Consider the following 23,038-nt stretch of genomic DNA (forward strand, 5'->3'; position numbering starts at 1 on the left):
ACTACTTTACCAAGAGCCCCACCATTCAATAATTGCACATTACATCAAGCACAACTGTCGCACACACTCTAAGTGCTATTTCATCCGAAATGTATTGGTAAGCCATTTCAGGATATATGTGAGAACTTGAATATCAACCATACTAGTTCTTCTCCTCATTAATCTAGATCTAATGGCCTAGCTGAAGAATGATTCGTGTGGTGAAATCCCTAATTCTCAAAGGTAGACAGACAGAGCAAGATCTACACATTGCAATGTTACATCTGAGTGTGACACATATAAGTGCAACTATTCCATCACTGACAGAGTTCATGTTTGGCAAACCAGTGCATACCAATCTACCTGCTCTTATCCATTCTACTCTCTCAGAAACTAGAGAGCAACTTTTAAAGTTGCAAGACATGATAACCAATGCACGCGATAAAAATGTAGGTACAGAGTCACCAAGTTTACAGTTGGGACAAGTTTGCATCCAGGATCCCACAGAACATGCTTGGCAACCAGCTGAGGTGACAAGGATATGTTCGGAACCAAGATCCTATGAAGTCATTACACACAAAGGCGCAATGGTGAGATTTAACCGAGGAGAAATCTGATCCATTCCAGCTCCTATTGCATTGAGGACAAGATCCAAAATGCAACCACGAACAATATCCAAGAATGTCAATCCCACAGACCATTGTGAATAATTAGACATCTCTGGACAAGATTACCATTACAAGATCTGGGCGTATCAGCAGATTATGTTTATGCTTTAGAGGCTTATAGATACATCAGTTCTATACACTTATAATGGTAACTAAACATGAACATGTATTGTAAATGGTTCTAATTCTTTGGAAGGGGGGGAAAGTATCTTTAAAAAGAAAGGGGGATGTTGTAATATGCCTTTAAGAGATATCAGCATGACATCACTAGAAGGGAAATGTGTCATGTGATCCAGTCTCAGCTTCACTTTGGCCTGTGAGCAGAAAACAGTACATACAGCTCTGATGCCGATATCTTCAAGCATTCTATCTATGGTATATATGTTCTCATGTGCCTAGTCTAAATAAATGAACCCACAACATGTTTGCACAGTCCCTTATGAGTGATTGGTGCTTATATTATTCCAAATACATGACAGGAGCTTACAAAAAATGCAAAACAAACCTGGTAATTGGGAGAGGTGCAAAGATAAACAGCGACTAACCAGATATTAAGAGCTACAAAAAGGGAGTATGAACAGAAATTTGCTATAGAAATAAAAATAAGCAGGATTTTACAATTATATTAGGAAAAAGCAGGTGGCCAGGAGCAATTTTGGTCACTTGAAAATGGATAGCGAGAATACTGCAAAAGTAAATAAGGAAATGGGTAAACATGATGAATAATTACTTTGCATCAATAATTATAGTAGAGGGTGCAGGACATCCTAAGGAAACTAATATTGAATCAGGATGGGAACTCACCCATATTAACATGAGCAAAATGCAAAATAACATTAGTGAAGAAAATAATAGGACTAAAGGGTGACCATTTCCCAAGACAAGATGGTTTTCATCCCAGGAATTTAAAGGGAGTAGATGAGAACAATGCAGATGCTCTAACGATAATCTTCAAAAGCTCTCCTGATTCAGGAGCCATTCATTTAGATTGTAAAATTGCAGATGTCACTCTGCTATTTAAGAAAAGTGACAGAGGGAAACCCGGGAATTATAGGTCAGTTAGCCTAAGACTGTTGACATGGGGCAGCATCTTCCGGTCGGCGAGCGGGGGTGGGGCCCACTTGCTGACGCATAAAATGACGTGGGATACATTGGGCGTGAGTCCCGATGTCACCACCTGTCATTTAGATTCTCAGTTCAGCAGGCATGCAACTGAAATGTCAACTGCCTATTAAGGCCATTAAAGAATTAATTAAGATGATTAAAGGACCTGCCCGTCCAACCTGAAGGTTGGCGGGCAGGCCTAGAGCCCAGGTGGGCTTCGGAAAAAACATGAAACCTCATCCACGGATGGGATGAGGTGTCATTAGGGTATTTAAATTTTTACGAAATGTTTCAATAAAAGTTATAGACATGTCCCAACTCATGTGACAGTGTCACATGAGGGGACATGGCAGGGAAATTTTTTTACCACCTTTATTTAAAGTTTTCAATCGGAGCCGATCTCCCTGAGGCAGCACTTTGCCTCAAGGAAGTCTGTGCGCTCTTTTGTGCGCATGCTTGTAAAGGCACAGTCAGGCTTGGGGAACACCCTCCTCCCACACAGGGAGCACACAGTGCTTCCCGGCGGATGTCACGCTGGGTGGGTCTTAATTAGCCCGCCCATGTAAAATGGCGGCGCCCCCCCCTCCCCTCCCCTCCCACCACCCCCCCCCAACCCCCCCCACCCCCCACCCCCCGACTGGGAGCACAGATCAGAAGGCCACCTGCCCGTGCCTACTCCCGTACAGCCCCCCCGACGCAGGGAAAATGTTGCCCATGAAGTTATTGGAGCTATAACTCAGGACAGAAATAACTCAACACATTGAAAATGTTCAAGTGATCAGACAGCCAGCATAGATTTGTAAAGATTAAGACATGCCTGATTGAATTTGCTGAAGATATGACTAATGCACTTGACAGGAGAATGTCAATGGAAGTTATTTGTGTGGCTTTTCAGAAGCATTCATTAAAGCCCCTCACAAGAGATTGTTAGTTAACTTGAATTTCAAGTGTGTTTCACAAGGCCAAATGCTGTTCCTATATTCCTCACTCACTTTCCCAGAACCGCTTCATTCAATTCAGGGTCACAGGGAGTCAGAGCCTATCCCAACAGGCAATGGGCACTAGGCAGGGTACACCCAGGACAGGACACCAGTCCATCACAGGGCACACACTCACACAGGGGGACAATTTACCATAGCCAATCCACCTAGCCAGACGTCTTTGGACTGTGGGACCATGGGAGGAAACCAGAACGTCCTGCAAAAACCTACACAGACATAGAGAGAACATGCAAACTCCACATAGACAGACACTCAAGATCGAACCTGAGACCCTAGAGCTGTGAGGCAGCAGTACAAATCACCATGTCACCCATCCGATATTCTTATGAAATTGAAATATTATTTACATGGTTAGAAAATTGACTAAGAGACAAGAAACAGAGAGTAGGGATAATGGACAGGCACTTCACTTGGCAGGATATGGCGAGTGGTGTTCCAGATGATCTGTATTGAAGCCTCCACTATTCACTGTATTTATTCACAATTTAGAAGAAGAGTTGGAGAGCCATGCATCCACGATTGCCACTGACACAAATATAGGTATCATTGGAAGCAGTGTAGATGGAAGCATAAAATTACAAATATATTAATAGATTAAGTAAATAAATAAAACTGTGATCATTAGAATTTCATGCATGGTACAGAAAATAATCATAAAGACTAATGGATTTCTAGTTTTATGTCTAGAGAGCTAGGATACAAGGAGGTAGGAGATATGCCAAAGCTATACAAAGCCCTGGTTCACAGTTAGATGACTGTGTTCTGTTCTGAACAGTACAATTTAGGAACAATACAGTGGCCTTAGAGTGAATATAGCACAAATTTACCAGAATGATACAATTTCATAATTTCTGGGAAGTGTGTGTCACTGCCAGCATTTATCAGCAATTGCTAATTTCCCTTGAGAAGGTGGTGGTGATCATATTCTTGAAATGCTACAGTCCATGTAGCTCAGGTACTCCCATAGTGCTGTTGGGAAGTACAAGGAAGGCACTTTGGTATATTTCTGAGTCAAAATGGCAAGGCTTGATGGGGAACTTTCTGAAGATGGTGTTCCCATGCACCTATTGCCCTTGATTTTCTAGGTGGCAGAGTTGTGGGTTTGGAAGATGCTGCTTTGGCCAGTTGTTGCTGTACTTTTTGTAGATGGTATACACTACTGCTATTGTGCAATGCTACTGGAGGGACTGAATGTTTAAAGATGTTGGATAGGTTGCCCAATCAAATGGGTTGTATTGTCTTAGATAGTGTGAAGCTTCTTGAGTGTTGTTGGAGTTGCAATTATTCAGGGAAGTAGAGAACTTTCCATCACATTTCTGACATGTGACTTGTAGATGGTGGCCAGGCTTTGAGTCAAGAGGTGAGTTGCTCACTGCAGAATTCTCAGCCTCTGACCAGTTTTTCTAGCCACATATTAACTTTCCGGTCAATGGTGCCTCCCAGTGTTATATATTTTACATCTCAGATCTTTGCAGAGATGACACTAGTTTCTATGTGTGTAACAGGTTTTATCCAGTGTTTTAAAATGTCTGCTTTTTCAGGCTTTTATCAGCTTCCAGCTCTTTCTCCAGCTTTGTTTACTTTTCTCTGAGTCCAGATCCAGGCTTAACTTAATCAAGTACACTGGGCATCAATAGCAAACAGCCTCACATAATCAAACTGTGGTAATCTGAAGTGTAATATACCTTTATGATCTTAGTATCCAACAGCAGAGTAGCAAGGTCAACCTCTGTAGTTAATAGTCTGTAGTCAGCAATTAGTAGTTGGAGTAGTGTAGAGATAGGGTTTGAAGTGTAAGTACATGTTTAGTTGCTGCTGAGTACCTTTGTAAATAAACTAAGAGTTTCTACCTCTGAAGTGTCTGCTACTGAACTCTATCATTAGTAATAAATCGGCCACCACTTAAACAAGCATGTGAACAGGATCCAACAAACTGGCGACGAGGATCCACCAAACTGGTGATGAGGATTAAACAAATTAAACAGAAGGAATTTAGGGAAACAAAATCGACACTGTACCTGGCACAGTAATTGTAAGCAGAAGTTCCGTTCAAATCGACAAAGTTATTCCCTCATAGCATTTTTAAAAATTCATTCATGGGATGTGGGCTTCGCTGGCTGGGCCAACATTTATTGCCGATCCCTAGTTACACTTGAGAAGGTGGTGGTGAGCTGCCTCCTTGAACCGCTGCAGTCCATGTGGTGTAGGTACACCCACAGTGCTGTTCGGAAGGGAGCTTCAGGATTTTAACCCAGCGACAGTGAAAGAACGGTGATACATTTCCAAGTCAGGATGGTGAGTGACTTGGAGGGAAAGTTCCAGGTGGTGGTGTTCCCAACTATCTGCTCCCCTTGTCCTTCTAGATGGTAGTGGTCATGGGTTTGGAAGGTGCTGTCAAATGAGCCTTGGTGAATTCCTGCGGTGCATCTTGTAGGTGATACACACTGCTGCTACTGAGTGTCGGTGGTGGAGGGAGTGAATGTTTGTGGATGTGGTGCCAATCAAGCGGGCTGCTTTGTCCTGGGTGGCGTCAAGCTTCTTGGGTGTTATGGGAGCTACACTCATCCAGGCAAGTGGGGAGTATTCCATCACACTCTTGGCTTGTGACTTATAAATGGTGCACAGGCTTTGGGGAATCAGGAGGTGAGTTACTCATTGCAAATTTCCTAGCCTCTGACCTGCTCTTGTAGCCACAGTATTTATATGGCTAGTCCAGTTCAGTTTCTGGTCAATGGTATCCCCCAGGATGTTGATAGTGGGGGATTCAGTGATGGTTATGTCATTGAACATCAAGGGGCGATGGTTGGATTCTCCCTTCTTGGAGATGGTCATTGCCTAACACTTGTGTGGCGCAAATATTACTTGCCACTTGCCAGCCCAAGCCTGGATATTGTCCAGGTCTTGCTACATTTGGATATGAACTGCTTTAGTATCTGAGGAGTCATTAATGGTGCTGAACATTGTGCAATCATCACCGAACATCCCCACTTCTGACCTTATGATGGAAGGAAGGTCATTGATGAAGCAGCTGAAGATGGTTGGGCCGAGGACACTACCCTGAGGAACTCCTGCAGTGATGTCCTGGAACTGAGATGACTGACCTCCAACAACCATAACCATCTTCCTTTGTGCCAGGTATGACTACAACCAGTGGAGAGCTTTCCCCCGATTCCCATTAGCTCCAGTTTGCTCGGGCACCTTGATGCCACAGTCAGTCAAATGATGCCATGATGTCAAGGACAGTCACTCTCACCTCACCTCGGGAGTTCAGCTGTTTTGTCCATGTTTGAACCAAGGCTGTAATGATGTCAGTAGCTGAGTGGTCCTGATGGAACCCAAACTGGACATCAGTGAGCTGGTTATTGCTAAGCAAGTGCCTCTTGATAGCACTGTTGATGACCCCTTCATTACTTCACTGATGATCGAGAATAGACAGATGGGGCACTAATTGACCAGGTTGAATTTGTCCTTCTTTTTGTGTGCAGGACATACCTGGTTAATTTTCAATAGCTGGGTAGATGCCAGCATTGTAGCTGTACTGAAACAGCTTGGCTAGGGACATGGCAAGTTCTGGAGCACAAGTCTTCAGTACCATTGGCGGAATATCGTCAGGGCCCATAGCCTTTGCAGAATCCAGTGCCTTCAGCCATTTCTTGATATCATGTGGAGTGAAACGAATTAGCTGAAAACTGGCATCTGTGATGCTGGGGACCTCTGGAGGAGGCCGAGATGGATCATCCACTTGGCACTCCTGGCTGAAGACTGTAGCAAATACTTCAGTCTTATCTTTTGCACTGATGTGCTGGGCTTCCCCATCTTTGAGGATGGGGATATTTGTGAAACCTCTTCCTCCAGTGAGATGTTTAATTGTCCACCACCATTCATGACTGGATGTGGCATTACTGCAGAGCTTAGATCTGAACCGTTTAGCTCTATCACTTGCTGCTTATGCTGTTTGGAATTCAAGTAGCTTCATCAGGTTGACACCTCATTTTTAGGTATGCCTGGTGTTGTTCCTGGCATGTCCTCCTGCACTCTTCATTGAACCAGGATTGATCCCCTGGCTTGATGGTAATTGTAGAGTGGGGGGTATGCCAGACCATGAGGTTACAGATTGTGTTCAAGTACAATTCTGCTGCTGCTGATGGCCCACAGCACCTCATGGATGCCCATCTTGAGTTACTAGATCTGTTCAAAATCTATCCCATCTAGCTTGATGATCATGCCACACAACATGATGGATGGTGTCCTCAATGTGAAGCCAGGACTTCATCTCCACAATGGCTGGTAGGTGGTCACTCCTACCAATACTGTCATGGACAGATGCATCTGCAGCAGGTAGGTTGGTGAGGATGATGTCAAGTATGTTTTTCCCTCTTGTTGGTTCCCTCACCACCTGCCACAGACCTAGTCTAGCAGCTATGTCCTTTAGGACTCAGCCAGTTCAATCAATAGTGGTTCTACCGAGTCAATCTTAGTGACGGGCATTCAGGTCTCCCACCCAGAGTACATTCTGCACCCTCAGTGCTTCCTCCAAGTGGTGTTCAACATGGTGGAGCACTGATTCATCAACTGAGGGAGGGCGGTACGTGGTAATGAGCAGGCGGTTTCCTTGCCAATGTTTGATCTGATGTCATGAGACTTCATGGGTTCCGGACTCGACGTTGATGACTCCCAGGGCAACTCTCTCCCGACTGTGTACCACTGTGCCGCCACCTCTGCTGGGTCCGCCACCTCAGGACATAACCAGGGATGGTGATGGTGGTGTCTGGGACATTATCTGCAAGATATGAATCAGTGAGGATGACTATGTCAGGCTGTTGCTTGACTAGTCTGTGAGGCAGCTCTCCTAATTTTGGCACTAGCCCCCAGATTTAGTAAGGAGAATTTTGCAGGGTCGAAAGGGCTCAGATTGCTGTTGTCTTTTCTGGTACCTAGGTCGATGACTCATGGTTCCCCCTGCCAGCTTGACATACATTTTTGGTATGGGGTGTCTATCTAGCTTAGCTACTTCATTAACTGTCAATTTGTAGTCTCCACAAGTTCGAACACTTTAGTCAGGTTTAAGGACGGGGACCATGGGCACTGCACATTCTGAGAACTGCATAGGTTGTCTAATGCCCAGTTTTTCTAGGCTGTCCAGTTTGGCTGTCTCAGTGCATAAGGTACTGGTCTTGTCTTCATGAATCGGGGGGTTGCCTCTGGATCCACATGAATTTTGCCTGCAGCCCCTGGATCTTCCCAAGTTCGCCCTTGAAGGCTGCGGTGTACTTTCGTAGTAGCCCTGGTAACCCACTTGCTCTTAATTGGAAAATTTCAGCCCATTCCAACTTAATATCCTTTAGTCATTTTCGCCCGAAGAGGCTTGGCCCCTTGCCAGCTACTACCATCAAGGGTAGCTTTACTGATTGGCTGCCATAATGAACAGTTGCTCTAATTATGCCTTTGACTTGGATGTCTTCACCCATGTATGTTTTTAAATAGGCAGTTGTTTCATCTAAATTTAATTGTTGTTCCCCATTATTTAGATGTTTGAAGGTATGTTGCCCAATTACTGTGGTGGAAGCTCTTGTGCCCATTTCCATTCGAACAGGTCTACCATTCACTTTCACTGTTACATATATTGGTTCTGTTCTTCCAACCTTCAAATTATATAACTAATAAATATCTGAATCTGGTGCTTCAGGCTCTTCTACATTGCAGATCTCACTGGTTTTGTTCTTTTGTTTAAAAGTTTGTTTGACTCTTTCCTTACAATGTCTCATTATGTGTCCATTTTTGTGACAGTAAAAACATTCTATTTTTTTAAACTGCCAATCGTTAAAAGACTGTTTCCACCTTCATTGAAATTACTCCTTGTTTTCGCTGCTAAATCATATTTTCTCATTTTCCTGCTAGCGGGGGCTGTTTTCCACCTCTCAGTAGAGTCTTGCATTTTCGCATCCTTTTGACTGGAGCTTCCCGCCCGATGTGGAGAATAGCACCATTTTGCGTGCCCTGTATGGCATTTAAATCTCTTACTGCACTTTCCATTGCCAGTGCTCTCCCTAGTATCTTCTTGAAATCCAAATTTGTTTTGGATAACAATCACTTCTGAATCGTGTCCTCATTCACATAGCACACTAAACGATCGCTAAGCGTATCGTTTAGAGATACACCAAACTCACAATGCTCCGTTAATTGTTTCAAACTTGCCACATAGTTTGCAACTTCCCTTGGGCTCTAATTCCTGAATTAAACTTGAACCTTTGCATTGTTACTGAGGGCTTTGGTTGATAATGGCCCTTCACCAGGTCCACTAATTCATCAAAATTTCTCGAGTCTGGATGCCATCAAACTTTGAATCAAGCCATAAGTTTTATTCTCACATGTATTTAAGAGGATCACCCACCTCTTCTCTTCTCCCGTAATCACAATTAATACAAAAGGTTGTACCAATACGCTCGATTGCCTTTCAGCATCTCCTCAGCTTGCGCCATCTTCCAGAGAACAATGGAAAGTTTACTGCAGGGACTGCCCCAGGTTGTAGTCTATTTAGATGATGTTTTGGTTACAGGCTTCGCTGAAAAAGAGCACGTGGCAAACTTAGAAGAAGTCTTAAAATGTTTCTTGCAGGCTGGAGTGCATTTAAAAAAGGGAACGTACATGTTCCAAGCGAGGGAGGTAATCTATTTGGGTCACCGGGTAGATTCACAGGGCTTCCACCCGGTTGAGGAGAAAATGAGAGCCATAAGACCATAAGACCATAAAACCATAAGACATAGGAGCAGAAATTAGGCCATTTGGCCCATTGAGTCTGCTCCGCCATTCAATCATGACTGATAAGTTTCTCAACCCCATTCTCCTGCCTTCTCCCTGTAACCTTTGATACCCTTACCAATCAAGAACCTATATATCTCGGTCTTAAATACACTTGTGGATCCAAAACATCATCTAAATAGACTACAACCTGGGGCAGTCCCTGCAGTAAACTTTCCATTGTTCTCTGGAAGATGGCGCAAGCTGAGGAGATGCTGAAAGGCAATCGAGCGTATTGGTACAACCTTTTGTATTAATTGTGACAAATTCCCAGGAGGCATTATCTAACTCTAATTGTTGATAAGAGAGGGGCCTGCACCAAAGAACACCTCAGAACTCAAATAATTCCAGGAGATGATCAATTATTATGGGCGGTTCTTACCCAATTTGTCTACAGAATGGGCACCCCTACGTTATATACTCAAAAAAGAACCAACGTTGGCCTTGGGAGGTGCCCCAGAAAAAAGGTTTCAATAAGGTCAAACAATTGTTGCACTCATCCAACCTATTAGTACACTATGACCAGAGGAAAGAATTGGTATTGACTTGTGATGCATTACCTTATGGAGTGGAAGCAGTGCTCTTCCATTGGATGGGCGATGGCATGGAATGGCCTATAGGATATGTATCAAGAACACTCACCAAAGCGGAAAAGGGTTACTCACAGATAGAAAAAGAAGGCACGTCATCCTTGGTGTTAAGAAATTTCACCTGTATGTACACAGCCACCACTTTACTATCATTTGAGACCACAAGCCATTGCTAGGATTGTTAAGTGAAGACAGGGCTATACCACCCATAGCCTCGGCAAGAATACAACGATGGGCTTTAATCCTGGCAGCACATGAGTATATTTTCATACATAGGCCTGGAAGTCAAATTGCAAACGACTTAGTTATTTGCCTTTACAAGTAAAGGATGAGGAAGTCCCAGTTCCACAAGAGCTTGCTATATTGCTAAATTTCTTAGATTCCTCACCAGTATGCGCTTGACAGATCAGAGACTAGACAAGTAGAACCCAGTCCTATCACAAGCATGAGAACAAGTACTTCATGGTTGGTCACAAGAGCCTGTATCTGACGAAATGAAACCGCACTTCAACAGAAGGCATGGAATAACCAGGCAGGATGGCATCTTATTGTGGGTAGCATGAGTGATAGTACCTCCAAAAGGAAGAGAGCCACTGCTAATTGAACAATACAGCGCACATCCAGAAATATCCTGAATGAAGACCATAGTTCGCAGCTACTTATGGTGGCCTGGGATAGATGGTGAAATAGAGAGTTTAGTGAAGAATTGTGTGCAATGTCAGCAACTGCAAAATTTATCTTCAACAGTTCTGTTACACCCTTGGGAGTGGCCAGGAAGACCATGGGTATGATTACACATTGACAATTGGCGGGATTTTCTGCACCCGGCTGCCACTGCGATCTTCCAGTCCCGCCACAAGTCAATGGACTTCTGGCTGGGGCGCCGCTTCACCCGCAGTGGGTCCCGCCTGCGACGGGGCCGGAAAATCCCGGCCAATGTTTCTACTCATTGTTGATGCACACTCAAAATGGACGGGCATATATGAGGTGAAATCACCAACATCCTCTGCTCCAATTGAGAAGTTATGTCAAAGTTTTGAGTTAACTGACTACCAGAATTGGTAATTTCTGCTAACAGCATAGCATTTACAAGTGCTGAGTTTCAGTGGTTTATCAGCCTCAATAATATCACTCATGTAAAAACTTCACCTTACCACCCTTCCTCAAATGCACTAGCCGAAAAGGCGGTTCAAACATTCAAGGTAGGCATGAAGAAGTTGACTGGAGATTCCTTAACAACCAAGCTAGCATGCTTTCTTTTCCATTATAGGACCACCCCTCACACAACAACAGGTGCCACACCTGAAGAATTATTGTTGAAACACCTTCTCAGGACGAGATTGAGCTTAATAATGCCAAATTTAGAAAGGAAGGTGTAAAGGAATCAGGAAAGTCAGAAAACTAGACACGATTGGCATAGTCCTGAGAGGAAATTTACTGTGGGAAAAACAGTATACGTGAAGAACTTTGGAGAAGGACCAAAGTGGTTACCAGGTGAAATAAGTGCATTGACTGGACCTCTATCTTACCATGAGGAGGTGGATGGCCGGATCATATGGAGACATGTGGATCATCTAAGGAAGAGAGAAACTATACACCAAGAAATGATTCCACCAGTGTTCACGACCGGGTCAGCGTTTCCTGTTGAGAGAACTCAATATAGTACAGACACATCTGTTGTTCCTTCACGAGTGGAGGATACAGATCTGCAGGGGCCCACAGAAGCACCTGATGTTCAGGAAACTCTGGAAAAGAAGGTTCCTGACAAGGCATCTGAAGCAGTAGAGCTGAGATGCTCTACACACATAAGGAAACACCCAGAAAGACTGAATTTGTAAATTACTTAGCAGTGTAAATATTTTGAGAAATTTGTAATTGTAAATATAAAATGTATTCCTGAGTAAAGGGGGGAGGGATTTGGTAATCTGATTTGTAATATACCTTTAAGAAGAATGTTATTAAGGAAGATCACATAATCTTAGTATCCAATAGCAGAGTAGTATGGGCTATCTCTGTAGTTACTAGTCTGTAGTCAGTAGTTAGTAGTGGGAGCAGCGTAGAAATAAAGTTTGAAATGTAAGCACATGCTTAGATGCTGCTGAGTACGTGGTAAATAAACTAAGGGCAGGATTTTTCCCTCGTCAGGTGGGCGGGCCCGGGAATGGCCACGAGACCGACTACTGCCTGCGATCGGGCTTCAGCCGCGATTTCACACTGGCTGGCCAATTAATGGTCAGCTAGCGTGAAAGGCACGCTAAGAGCCTCAGCGCTGCCAGGGTGGGAGCGGGAGGAGAGCGAGCGTGGAAGTTTGCGCATGCGCGGGCGAGCGCATACTGAAAACTCCCTGAAGGCACAGAGCTGCCTCAGGGAGCTGAAAGATTTTAAAATGAAAAATAAACTTTTTACACATCATATAAACATGTGCCCACATACGAATCAGTCACATGAAGAGGGACATGTAAATAAGGATGTTAAAATTTTTAAATTGTTTTTCTAATTATTGTTGGAAACCTCTTCCCACTTGTGGATGAGGCTTCATTAAAAATGCAAAGGCCGCCTGACCTATTTGCCTGCCCGCCAACAGAACAGTTGAGCGGGCCGCAAAAAATTCAGCTTAATTATTACTTAAAGGCCTTAATAAGCCTCTTAATTGTTGCGATAGTGTGCGATGACGTCGAGACACTCGGCGACGTTATTGCACAGTATTTCACTCCTGTTCAGGTCGGGCGCACGCCCGCCAGTGGGACAAAAAATTCTGTCCTAAGAGTTTCTACCTATGAAGCATCTGCCATTCAACTCTATCATTAGTACCAAATTGGCCACCACTTACAACAAGCGTGCGAACAGGATCCAACAAACTGGCGACCAGGGTCCAACACAAACACAGAACAATTGAACACTACACCCAGGATGTTGATGGTGAGGGATTCAGTGACGAGAGTGCCATTGATCATCAAAATAGGTGGCTAGATCCTCTCCATTGCCTTGCCCTTGTATGGTGTGAATGTTACTTGCATCACATCTTGCCTCAACCTCCTTTGCTTGAAGCAGAACAACCCCATCGTCTCCAACCTAACTTCGGAAATAAAATCCCTCATTGTTGGAGCCAGTCAGGTAAATTTCCTCTGTACTCTCTCAAGGATCCTCACATAAAATGTGATAACCAGAACTGGACAAAATACTCTATTTTTGGCCTAACCAGAGCTTTACAAATGATCAGCATTGCTTTTGTACTCAATAACTTTATTTATGAAATCCAAGATCTTGTATGCTTTATGAATAGTTCTCTGAAAATATGCTGCCACTCTCAATGACTTAGGTACATGAAACCCAGGTCCCTCTGTCCCTCCAGTCTTTAGAACTGTGCTATTTAATTTATAGTGCCTCTCCCTATCCCTTCTGCCAACTGGCATCACCTCATAATTTTTTGTATGAAATTCCATCTTGCCACTAACCTGCGCATTCTGCTAACTTATCTAAGTCCAGTTGCAGTCAATTGCTATCAACCTCACTGTCAGTCACGCTTCCAAGTTTGGTATAATTAGATAGTTTTGAAATTTTACTCTGTATTCCAATATCTACATAATTTTATATGTATCAAAAAAAACAGTGATCTAGCACTGAACCTTAGGAAACACCACTGTCTAACCTCTAGTGTGAAAAGAAAATCTTTAGCATGACGAGCTGTTTTCTGTCCTTAATCCAATTGGATACTGACCCTCCCATTCCACGAGCTTCAATTTGATTAAGCAGACTTTTATTTGATATCTTGTCAAAGGCTTTCTTAAAATCCATCTCAACAGCGTCCATTGCCTTCTCTGTTACTTTATCAACCTTCTCTGTTACTTCACAAAAATATTCAATGAGATTAGTCAAGCACAATCTGCCTTTTAACAAATCTATGCTGGCACTCCTGAATTGACTCAAATCTGTCAAAGTGTGTTGTTGAGCGGGTTGTTGCTGAGTAAGTGCCACTTGATAGCATTGTCAACGACACCTTCCATCACTCTGCTGATGATTGAGATCAGACTGATGAGGCAGTAATTGGATAGATTTGATTTTTTCTGTTTGTTATGGACAGGACATACCTGGGCAATTTTCCACATTTGAGTAAGTGTCAGCGTTGTAGCTGTACTGAAACAGTTGACCAGTGGTGCAGCTAGTTATGGAGCACAAATTTTCATCACTATAGCTAGATTGTCAGAACCCATTGTTTTTGCTGTTTCCAACTGTTTCTTGATATCATATGAGATGAATCAAATTGGTTGAAGACTGATACAGCATTAGTGATTGGTGAGGACTTCAGGAAGTGCCTGAGATGGATCATCCACTCAACATTTCTGGCTGAAAATGATTGCAAATGCTTTGGGCAGAATCATCCCAGATTTGCACTAAGTACTGTAGTGGGCAGGTAAAATGACATTTTACCCACCAGCCGCGATGGCGGCTTTTCACGCCGTATCATCCCAAACCCGCCACATTAATTATGCATTCCGGGAAACATGCTGTTTCGATAGCAAGCAGCCTCCAATTCGCCTGCCACACTGTCGCCTCGCCACTTCACGCCAGGCACCACATATGAAGTACAGGCACACTCAGTGCTTCTAGCCCATGACTGCAGCAAAGAAGACATGGCCCCGAAAGGCAAGAAGGCTGCAGCCCTCAAGCGCCTCTTGGACGCTATGGAGGCTTGCCATCATCTGTGATCATGTATTATGGTAGAGCAGGCTCATGAGGCAAAATACGCTGCTTCAGTTTCAATGGGAGGGATTCTCTAGCCCCGCCCGCTGACAGGATCTTCTGGTCCCGCTGAAGTCAATGGACTTTTGGCTGACTTGCCGCATCCACTGCAGCAGGACCCACCACACCAGGGCCAGAAAATCCCGGCCTTTGTTTCTAATTCATGAAAATGATGATGACAATAATAATTTTTTGTTACTTAAATTACTTTGAGCGACAGCATGTCAATATTAGCCATTTTCAAGTAACAGAGGGTATGATAAACATGAAGGTATAAAAATACAAGTTTAAGTGTTATACATCACCTTAAAAGCTTAAATTCTGATTTAAGATAGACACTGATTTAATAGTTGATATAAAGTGACAGCAGCAAAGTGTAACAACAAACTAGAAATAAAATACAAATTTAAATTCTTTCACCATACCAAGTCGTCAAATATGTCCCTCTGGTGAACATGAATGGTAACAAGAGTTTCAAACTGGATTCTTTGAAACGTAGTCAGGTCATGTGTTGTTTGGCTGATAAGGGAGTTCAGAAGCTCTAGGAATTTTTGATTAGTTGTTTGCATAATCTTTTTACTGTCTTTTGCAAGTTTAATTGCACCCTCTGAATCCCGTGTCCACTGTATCTGGATTGCAAGAATTCCAACCTATAGACAAAAAATGAGACATAGACTAAATGTGAACAAAAGTGAATCAGTTAAAGAACCTGGTGCTGATGAAAAATCACACCTGAAACATTGATCCAGAGTTTCATGAATGTGGCAGGAGGCTTGAGTTGGAAAATTTCCCAAATAAGCAGACCTGTCTCCATATAAAAGGCTCTCCCACTCACTATTTTTGGTCAGGGGAGGCGAAGGTGGGAACAAATTAGGCCCACTGACCCCTTAAGCTGTTCAGATGTGGCACAGAAATAGGCCACTGCCAATGTGGGTTGGTAAAAAGGCCTGCCTCAATTCCCTGGGATTTTGTCCCATTAGTATTAATGTCGATTAGGCCCTCTAAAGCCTTCCACTCACACCCCCTCAACGTTCACCCACTACCTATGCCACCTGTATGCCCCATGCAACTGCTGTGCCCTCCATGTCCTTTCTTTACCCACCATGTCCAATCACCCAGTATGCACTATGTACAGCACCAATAATGAAATAACAATGGCAAGTCTTGAAATACTCATGAAAAAAACATCCATTCAAAAATCTACTTTATAAAAGACTGATGCTCTTACTACCTTATAAAAGTGTCGATCAGACACAGCCATTCATAATTTCAATAACAGAAGTTTTACTTCACTTAATACCTCTTAATCCTATCTAAATAAACATACTGACATTGAATAAAAACAGATCAGAGAAAGAATAACTCATTATTACCTCATAAAGATAGCAATCAATCAAAGCTAACAATCCAATTGAGCTTGTGTAAACAGACCCCAGCTAAGATAAGGCGGGGCATATAGAACCAGGGGGTGCAGTTTAATAATTAGGAGTCTCCCATTTAAGACTGAGATAAGGAGCAATTTGGAGAACAAGTGCAAGCAAGAGTAGCCTCTCTCTGCATTGTAACAATTTTGTGATTCTGTGAATGTTTTTTTCTCTCAGAGAGTTGTTAATTTGTGGAATTCTTTTCCCGAGAGAGTAGAGTCGCAGGGGCTCTGACCCAAATTTTTAATTCCTCTCTGGCCACGGGGGAGGTGCCAGAGGACTGGAGAACAGCTAATGTGGTTCCAATATTTAAGAAGATTTGTACAGATAAGCCAGGGAACTACAGACCAGTGAGTCTCATGTCAGTGGCAGGGAAACTATTGGAGAAAATTCTGAAGGAGAGAATCTATCTCCACTTGGAAAGGCAAGGTTTGATTAGGGATAGTCAGCATGGCTTTGTCAGAGGGAGATCATGCCTAACAAATTTGATTGAATTTTTTGAGGAGGTGACCAGGTGTGTAGATGAGGGTAGTGTAGTTGACATAGTTTATATGAATTTCGGCAAAGCCTTTGACAAGGTCCTACATGGGAGACTTATAAAGAAGGCAAATGCATATGGGATACAGGGTAATTTGATAAGGTGGATTCAAAATTGGCTTAGTTGTAGGAGACAGAGGGTGAAGACAGAAGGCTGCTTTAGTGACTGGAAGCCCATGTCCAGTGGTGTACCACAGGGATCTGTGCTGGGTCCCCTATTATTTGTCATTTATATAAACGACATAGATGACTATGTGGGGGGTAGGATTAGTAAGTTTGCGGATGACTCAAAAATTGGCCGGGTGGTTAATAGTGAGGTTGAGTGTCTTGGGCTACAGGAAGATATAGACGGGATGGTCAAATGGGCAGATAAGTGGCAGATGGAATTTAACCCCGAAAAGTGTGAGGTGATACACTTTGGAAGGAGTAATTTGACAAGGAAGTATTCAATGAATGGCATGACACTAGGAAGCTCTGAGGAACAAGGGGACCTTGGCATGTGTGTCCATAGATGTCTGAAGGTGGAGGGGCATGTTAGTGGGGTGGTGAAAAAGGCATATGGGACACTTGCCTTTATCAATCGAGGCATAAATTACAAAAGTAGGTAGATCATGTTGGAGTTGTATAGAACCTTGATGAGGCCACAGCTGGACAACTGTGTGCAGTTCTGGTCGCCACAATATAGGAAGGATGTGATTGCACTGGAGGGGGTGCAGAGGAGGTTCACCAGGATGTTGCCTGGGATGAAACATTTAAGTTATGAAGAGAGGTTGGATAGACTTGGGTTGTTTTCGTTGGAGCAGAGAAGACTGAGGGACTGAGGGATGACCTGATAGAGGTGTACAAGATTATGAGGGGCATGGGCAGGGTGGATATGGAGCAGCTGTTCCCCTTAGTTGAAGGATCAGTCACGAGGGGACATAAGTTTAAGGTGAAGGGCAGGAGGTTAAGGGGGAATGTGAGGAAAAACGTTTTTACCCAGAGGGTGTTGACAGTCTGGAATGCGTTGCCTGGAAGGGTGGTGGAGGCAGGTTGCCTCACATCCTTTAAAAACTACCTGGATGAACACTTGGCCCATCATAACATTCAAGGCTATGGGCCAAGTGCTGGTAAATGGGATTAGGTAGGTAGGTCAGGTATTTCTCACGTGTCGGTGCAGACTCGATGGGCCGAAGGGCTTCTTCTGCACTGTGTGAGTCTGTGATTCTGAGAGAGGAAATGGGTGACCAGTGAAGAAGAAATAGGCAGGTAGTGCAGGATTCCCCTGAATGCAACTCACTCTCTGACCGTTATTCCATTCTGAATACTAATGAAAGTGATGGCTCATTTGGGGGAGTGCAGTCTATGGACCATGAATGGCTCAGCTGTACAGGGAGGCACAAAGAAGCCTGGAAGAGGATATTTCATAGCTAGAGGAACACATAGGCATTTCTGCGACAACAGGTGTGAATGCAGGATGGTGTATTGCCTTTCTAGTGCAACTTTACAGAGTGTGACTTCACAGTGAGTAGCTGGGAGTTTGGTCAGTGAGGTAGTTCAGTGAAGAGGGGAAGGGGGTGCTTTTTTCAACCTTTTTCAGCCTCTAGTATTTGGTAATTATTTCAGTACAAGGGAAGAAGCTGATTGGTAAGTAACTGCTAAGTTATTCTACTTATCATAAATAGTTTGTAAATTTAAGGAATAGCAGAGCATCTCAGCCGAGTGAAATGTGCCTCCTGTGGAATGTGGAGTGCAGCAAGAGCCAGGTCTCTGACAGCATGGGTGGCTCAGTTGCACAGGAGGGAAGAAAAAAGAGTGGAAGGATAATATAATTATGAGGGGAACAGACCCTTGCTGAGGTGATTCTGCAACCACAGACATGACTCTAGGGTGGTATGTAGCTTCCCTGGTGCCAGGGTCAAGGAGGCCGCAGAAGAGCTGCAGGACATTCTTCTCGGAGAGACTGAACAGCCAGAGGTTGTGATCCAATGACATAGGTAGGAAGAAGGATGGGGTCCAAAAAGAAGACTTTAGGGGGTTAGGAAATAAATTAAAAAGTAGGACCTCAGAAGCAGTAATCTCAGGATTACTCCCAGTGCCACGTGCAGGGGTGTAGTACCAAATTTTGAGGTGCCGGAGCTCTAAGAAAATGTGTTGTCCGTATCATTCATAGATCTACTCGTATGTTGTTTTCCTATGTATTAATCATTTGAGTCCCCAGATGTCAGCAAAGCTATGCTTTTTCAATGAAAAATGTTAGTGCCAGTCGGCATTTTATTTCAAACCAAGTGGTATTTTGAATCATTAGTCTTTAGCATAGCTAGAATTTCATTATGCAACAGTTTAATTATTTAATTCAAGCCTACTAAAACATGAATTATAGAAAACTTTACTTACCTTTGACTGGGGGATGGTATAAAGAGGAGAGATTGCTTTTCTTGATTTATAACAATAACCTAGACCTTGGTGTACAGGAAACAATTTCAAAATTTGAAGATGATGCAAGACTTGGAAGTATTGTGAACTGTGAGGAGGATAGTGATAGACTTTAAGAGGATATAGACAGGCTGGTGGAATGGGAAGACACATGGCAGATGGAATTTAATGTAGAGAAGTGTGAAGTGATATATTTTGGTCAGAAGAATGAGGAGAGGTGACATAAAATGAAAGGTATAATTGTGAAGGAAATGCAGGAACAGAGGAACCTGGGTGTATATGTGTGTAAATTATTGAAGGTGGCAGGACAGGTTGAAAAAGCAGTTAATAAATTATACTGAATCCTGGGTTTTATACATAGGGGCACAGAGGACAAAATTAACCTTAATAAAACACTGGTTCAGCCTCAATGGGAAGGATGCAAATGTTTTCCCAAGGGTACAGAAAAGATTTATGGGAATGGTTTTGAGGATGAGAGACTTCAGTTATGTGGATAGATTGCAAAGCTGGGGCTGTTCTCCTTGGAGAAGAGAAGATTCAGAGGAGGTTTGTTAGATGTATTCAAAATCATGAGGTGTCCGGATAGAGTAAATGGGGAGAAACTGTTCTCATTGGCAGCAGGTTGAGAACCCTAATGTGATTAACAAAAGAACCAGAGGTGGTATGAGGAAAAACATCTATAGGCAACAAGTGGCTTGGATCTGGAATGCACTGCCTGAGCATGTTGCGGAGACAGATTCAACTGCAGTTTTTTAAAGGGAACTGGATAATTATCTGAAGAGAAAAGATTTTACAAGACCACAGGGAAAAGGTGGAGGAGTGGGATTAGCTGAGTTGTTGTTGCAGAGAGCTAACACAGAGACAATGTACTGAATGGCCTCCTTCTGTGCTGTAACCATTCTATGATACTTGTATAGATACATTCAAAGAACTTGATAAACACACGAGGAAGAAAGAAGCTGAAGGTTACCCTGATAATGTGATCAAGAAGAGTAGGAGGAGGTTTGTATGGAATACAACCACCACTGTAGATGAGGTGGGCCAAATGACCTGTTTCTGTGCTTCAAATTCAATGTAAAGCTGTCAGCAGTGAATACAAACACGATATTGCGTTTCACATCTTCAGGACATCACAGCCAAAGAATTAATATTCACTAGGCAAACACAGCAGGGTGTATGGGGATATTGATGCTGCTTTAGATCCCAGAACCTTGAGCTTCAAATACCCTGATATGCTTTTTTATGAGAAATCTGTGTGCAGGGAATTGTAAAGTCTATATTTTTTTTACAGTTAGGGAGCTGTACAGGAGGGTTACTGCTGTTGCTGCTGCAGCACATTGACTCAGAGACAATTCAGCACCAGCAGCATGAGGACATGGATCCTAGGCCTGGCTTTCCCTCCGCCCCTTCTTAACCTCCCCAGGCTCCAGATTCTCAGCCACACTGCGAGCTCTGGGCATTCCGGTAAACTCTTACCATTCAGTTTGAATTCAATCTTCAGGAACTTGTGGCCAAACTTGCCCTTGTGCCTCACATAATAACGGTAGAAATTATCCAACATGTTCCCCACACTGGCCACCTCTGCGTCACAAGTCATGCAGTCCCATTTGTTTGGGAACGGTTTTTTTTTAACCGTCCAGTACTGATTGTTGTCATCAATGAGCCAAATCCCCTTGCATGTGTTACTCCTGCAAACAAGTAGCTTCAATATTGGAGGCAGTGAAGATTGAAATCAACACCAAACACCAATCACCAATCTGACAGATTGAAAATCCAGTCAGATTAATGGAGTGGATTCCACTCAGTGAGATTAGTTGAAAGAAAAATCAAGTGGAGCGTATAACGATGGCCAATCTGCAAAGGAGAGTTCACCATCCAGTCCTTAAATAGGAGGCGCTGAAGGTAAAATAGGAGGTATTGGAACTAGGGTAAGGCTGGAGCCTGAGTTACAGAAAAGCCAAGGACTTTTTCTAGCTACTAATCTTTGGGACTGTTGGCCAAGCTCTGTTGGCAGCAGCAAAAAGGCATTGTTCCATTTTCTGGCATTAAACTCAGTGAAGCAAAGTCATGTTGGTTATTCACATCATATGTACCTCCTATATGCGTAGTGAGCAACTTCGATACCATATGCGTGCAATACATGAATGATGCATTTCCTAGTTCTGCCTTTTACATAAATGTGCACTATAACTGACAATCTGGTGTTCTATGAAAAAAAACATTCAGCATTGTTAATGATGAATTAGTCAGAACAATTCTATCATTCAATTCTGTCTTAACTTAAGGATATAACAAACTTACAAAATCACAAAAAAGGAATGAAACCGAATGGACCACCCAGAATTAGACTAAGCACCGGAAATGACAACAACAATCGCAGCCCTGTACACCCTGCCAAGTTCTCCTTACTAATATCTGGGGACTAGTGCCAAAATTGGGAGAGCTGTCTCACAGACTAGTCAAGCAAAAGCCTGACATAGTCATCCTCATGGAATCATACCTTACAGATAATGTCCTAGACTCCATCATCACCATCCCTTGGTATGTCCTGATTCACCGGCAGATCAGACCAAACAGAGGTGGTGGCACAGTGGTATACAGCCAGGAGGGAATTGCCCTGGGAGTCCTCCACATCGACTCCGGACCCCATGAAGTCTCACGGCATCAAGTCAAACATTGGCAAGGAAACCTCATGCAGATTACCACGTACTGCCCTCCCTCAGCTGATGAATCAGTGATCCTCCAAGTTGAACACCACTTGGAGGAAGCACTGAGGGTGGCAAGGGTGCAGAATGCACTCTGGGTTGGTGACTTCAATGTCCATCATCAAGAGTGGCTCGGTAGCACCAGCTGGCCGAGTCCTGAATGACATAGCTGCTAGACTGGGTCTGCGACAGGTGGTGAGGGAACCAACAAGAGGGTAAAACACACTTGACCTCATCCTCACCAACCTGCCTGTCAGTCCATGACAGTATTGGTAGGAGTGACCACTGCACAGTCATTGTGGAGACAAAGTCCTGCCTTCATATTGAGGATACCCTACATTGTGTTGTGTGGCACTGCCAACGTGCTAAATGGGATAGCTTATGAACTGATCTAGCAAATCAAGACTGGGCATCCATGAGATGTTGTGGGCCATCAGCAGCAGCAGAATTGTACTCGAACACAATCTGTAACCTCATGGCTTGGCATATCCTCCACTCTACCATTACCATCAGGCCAGGGGAACAACCTTGGTTCAATGAAGAGTGCTGGAGGGCAGGCCAGGAGCAGCACCAGGCATACCTAAAAAATGAGGTGTCAACCTAGTGAAATTATAACACAGGACTACTTGCATGCCAAACAGCATAAGCAGCAAGTGATAGACAGGGATAAGCGATCCCACAAACAATGGATCAGATCTAAGCTCTGCAGTCCAGCCACATCCAGTCATGAATTCTACAACTCATTGGAGGAGGAGGCTCCACAAATATCCCCATCCTCAATGTTGGAGGAGCCCAGCATAGCAGCACAAAAGGTAAGGCTGAAGCATTTGCAACAATCTTCAGCCAGAGGTGCTGAGTGGATGATCCATCTCAGCCTCCTCCAGAGGTCCCCAGCATCACAGATACCAGTCTTCAGCCAATTCGATTCACTCCAGGTAATATCAAGGAACAGCTGAAGGCACTGGATACTGCAAAGGCTATGGGTCCTGACAATATTCTGGCAATGGTATTGAAGACTTGTGCTCCAGAACTTGCCGTGTCCCTAGCCAAGCTGTTCCAGTACAGCTACAATGCTGG

General features: G+C 43.6%; 1 protein-coding gene across 1 annotated transcript in view; it reads right to left on the reverse strand.

Moving 5' to 3' along the window:
* LOC144681151 (dynein axonemal heavy chain 8-like) overlaps positions 1 to 23,038 on the reverse strand; it is a 1,659,468-nt gene that overhangs the window by 463,469 nt on the left and 1,172,961 nt on the right. Inside the window, exon 41 of the mRNA XM_078542878.1 lies at positions 15,306 to 15,530. Coding sequence (XP_078399004.1) covers positions 15,306 to 15,530 — 225 coding nt within the window. The remainder of the gene's footprint in view (positions 1 to 15,305; positions 15,531 to 23,038) is intronic.

Source organism: Cetorhinus maximus, chromosome 5 (genome assembly GCF_964194155.1).
Source record: "Cetorhinus maximus chromosome 5, sCetMax3.hap1.1, whole genome shotgun sequence".
Taxonomy (NCBI): Eukaryota; Metazoa; Chordata; class Chondrichthyes; order Lamniformes; family Cetorhinidae; genus Cetorhinus; species Cetorhinus maximus.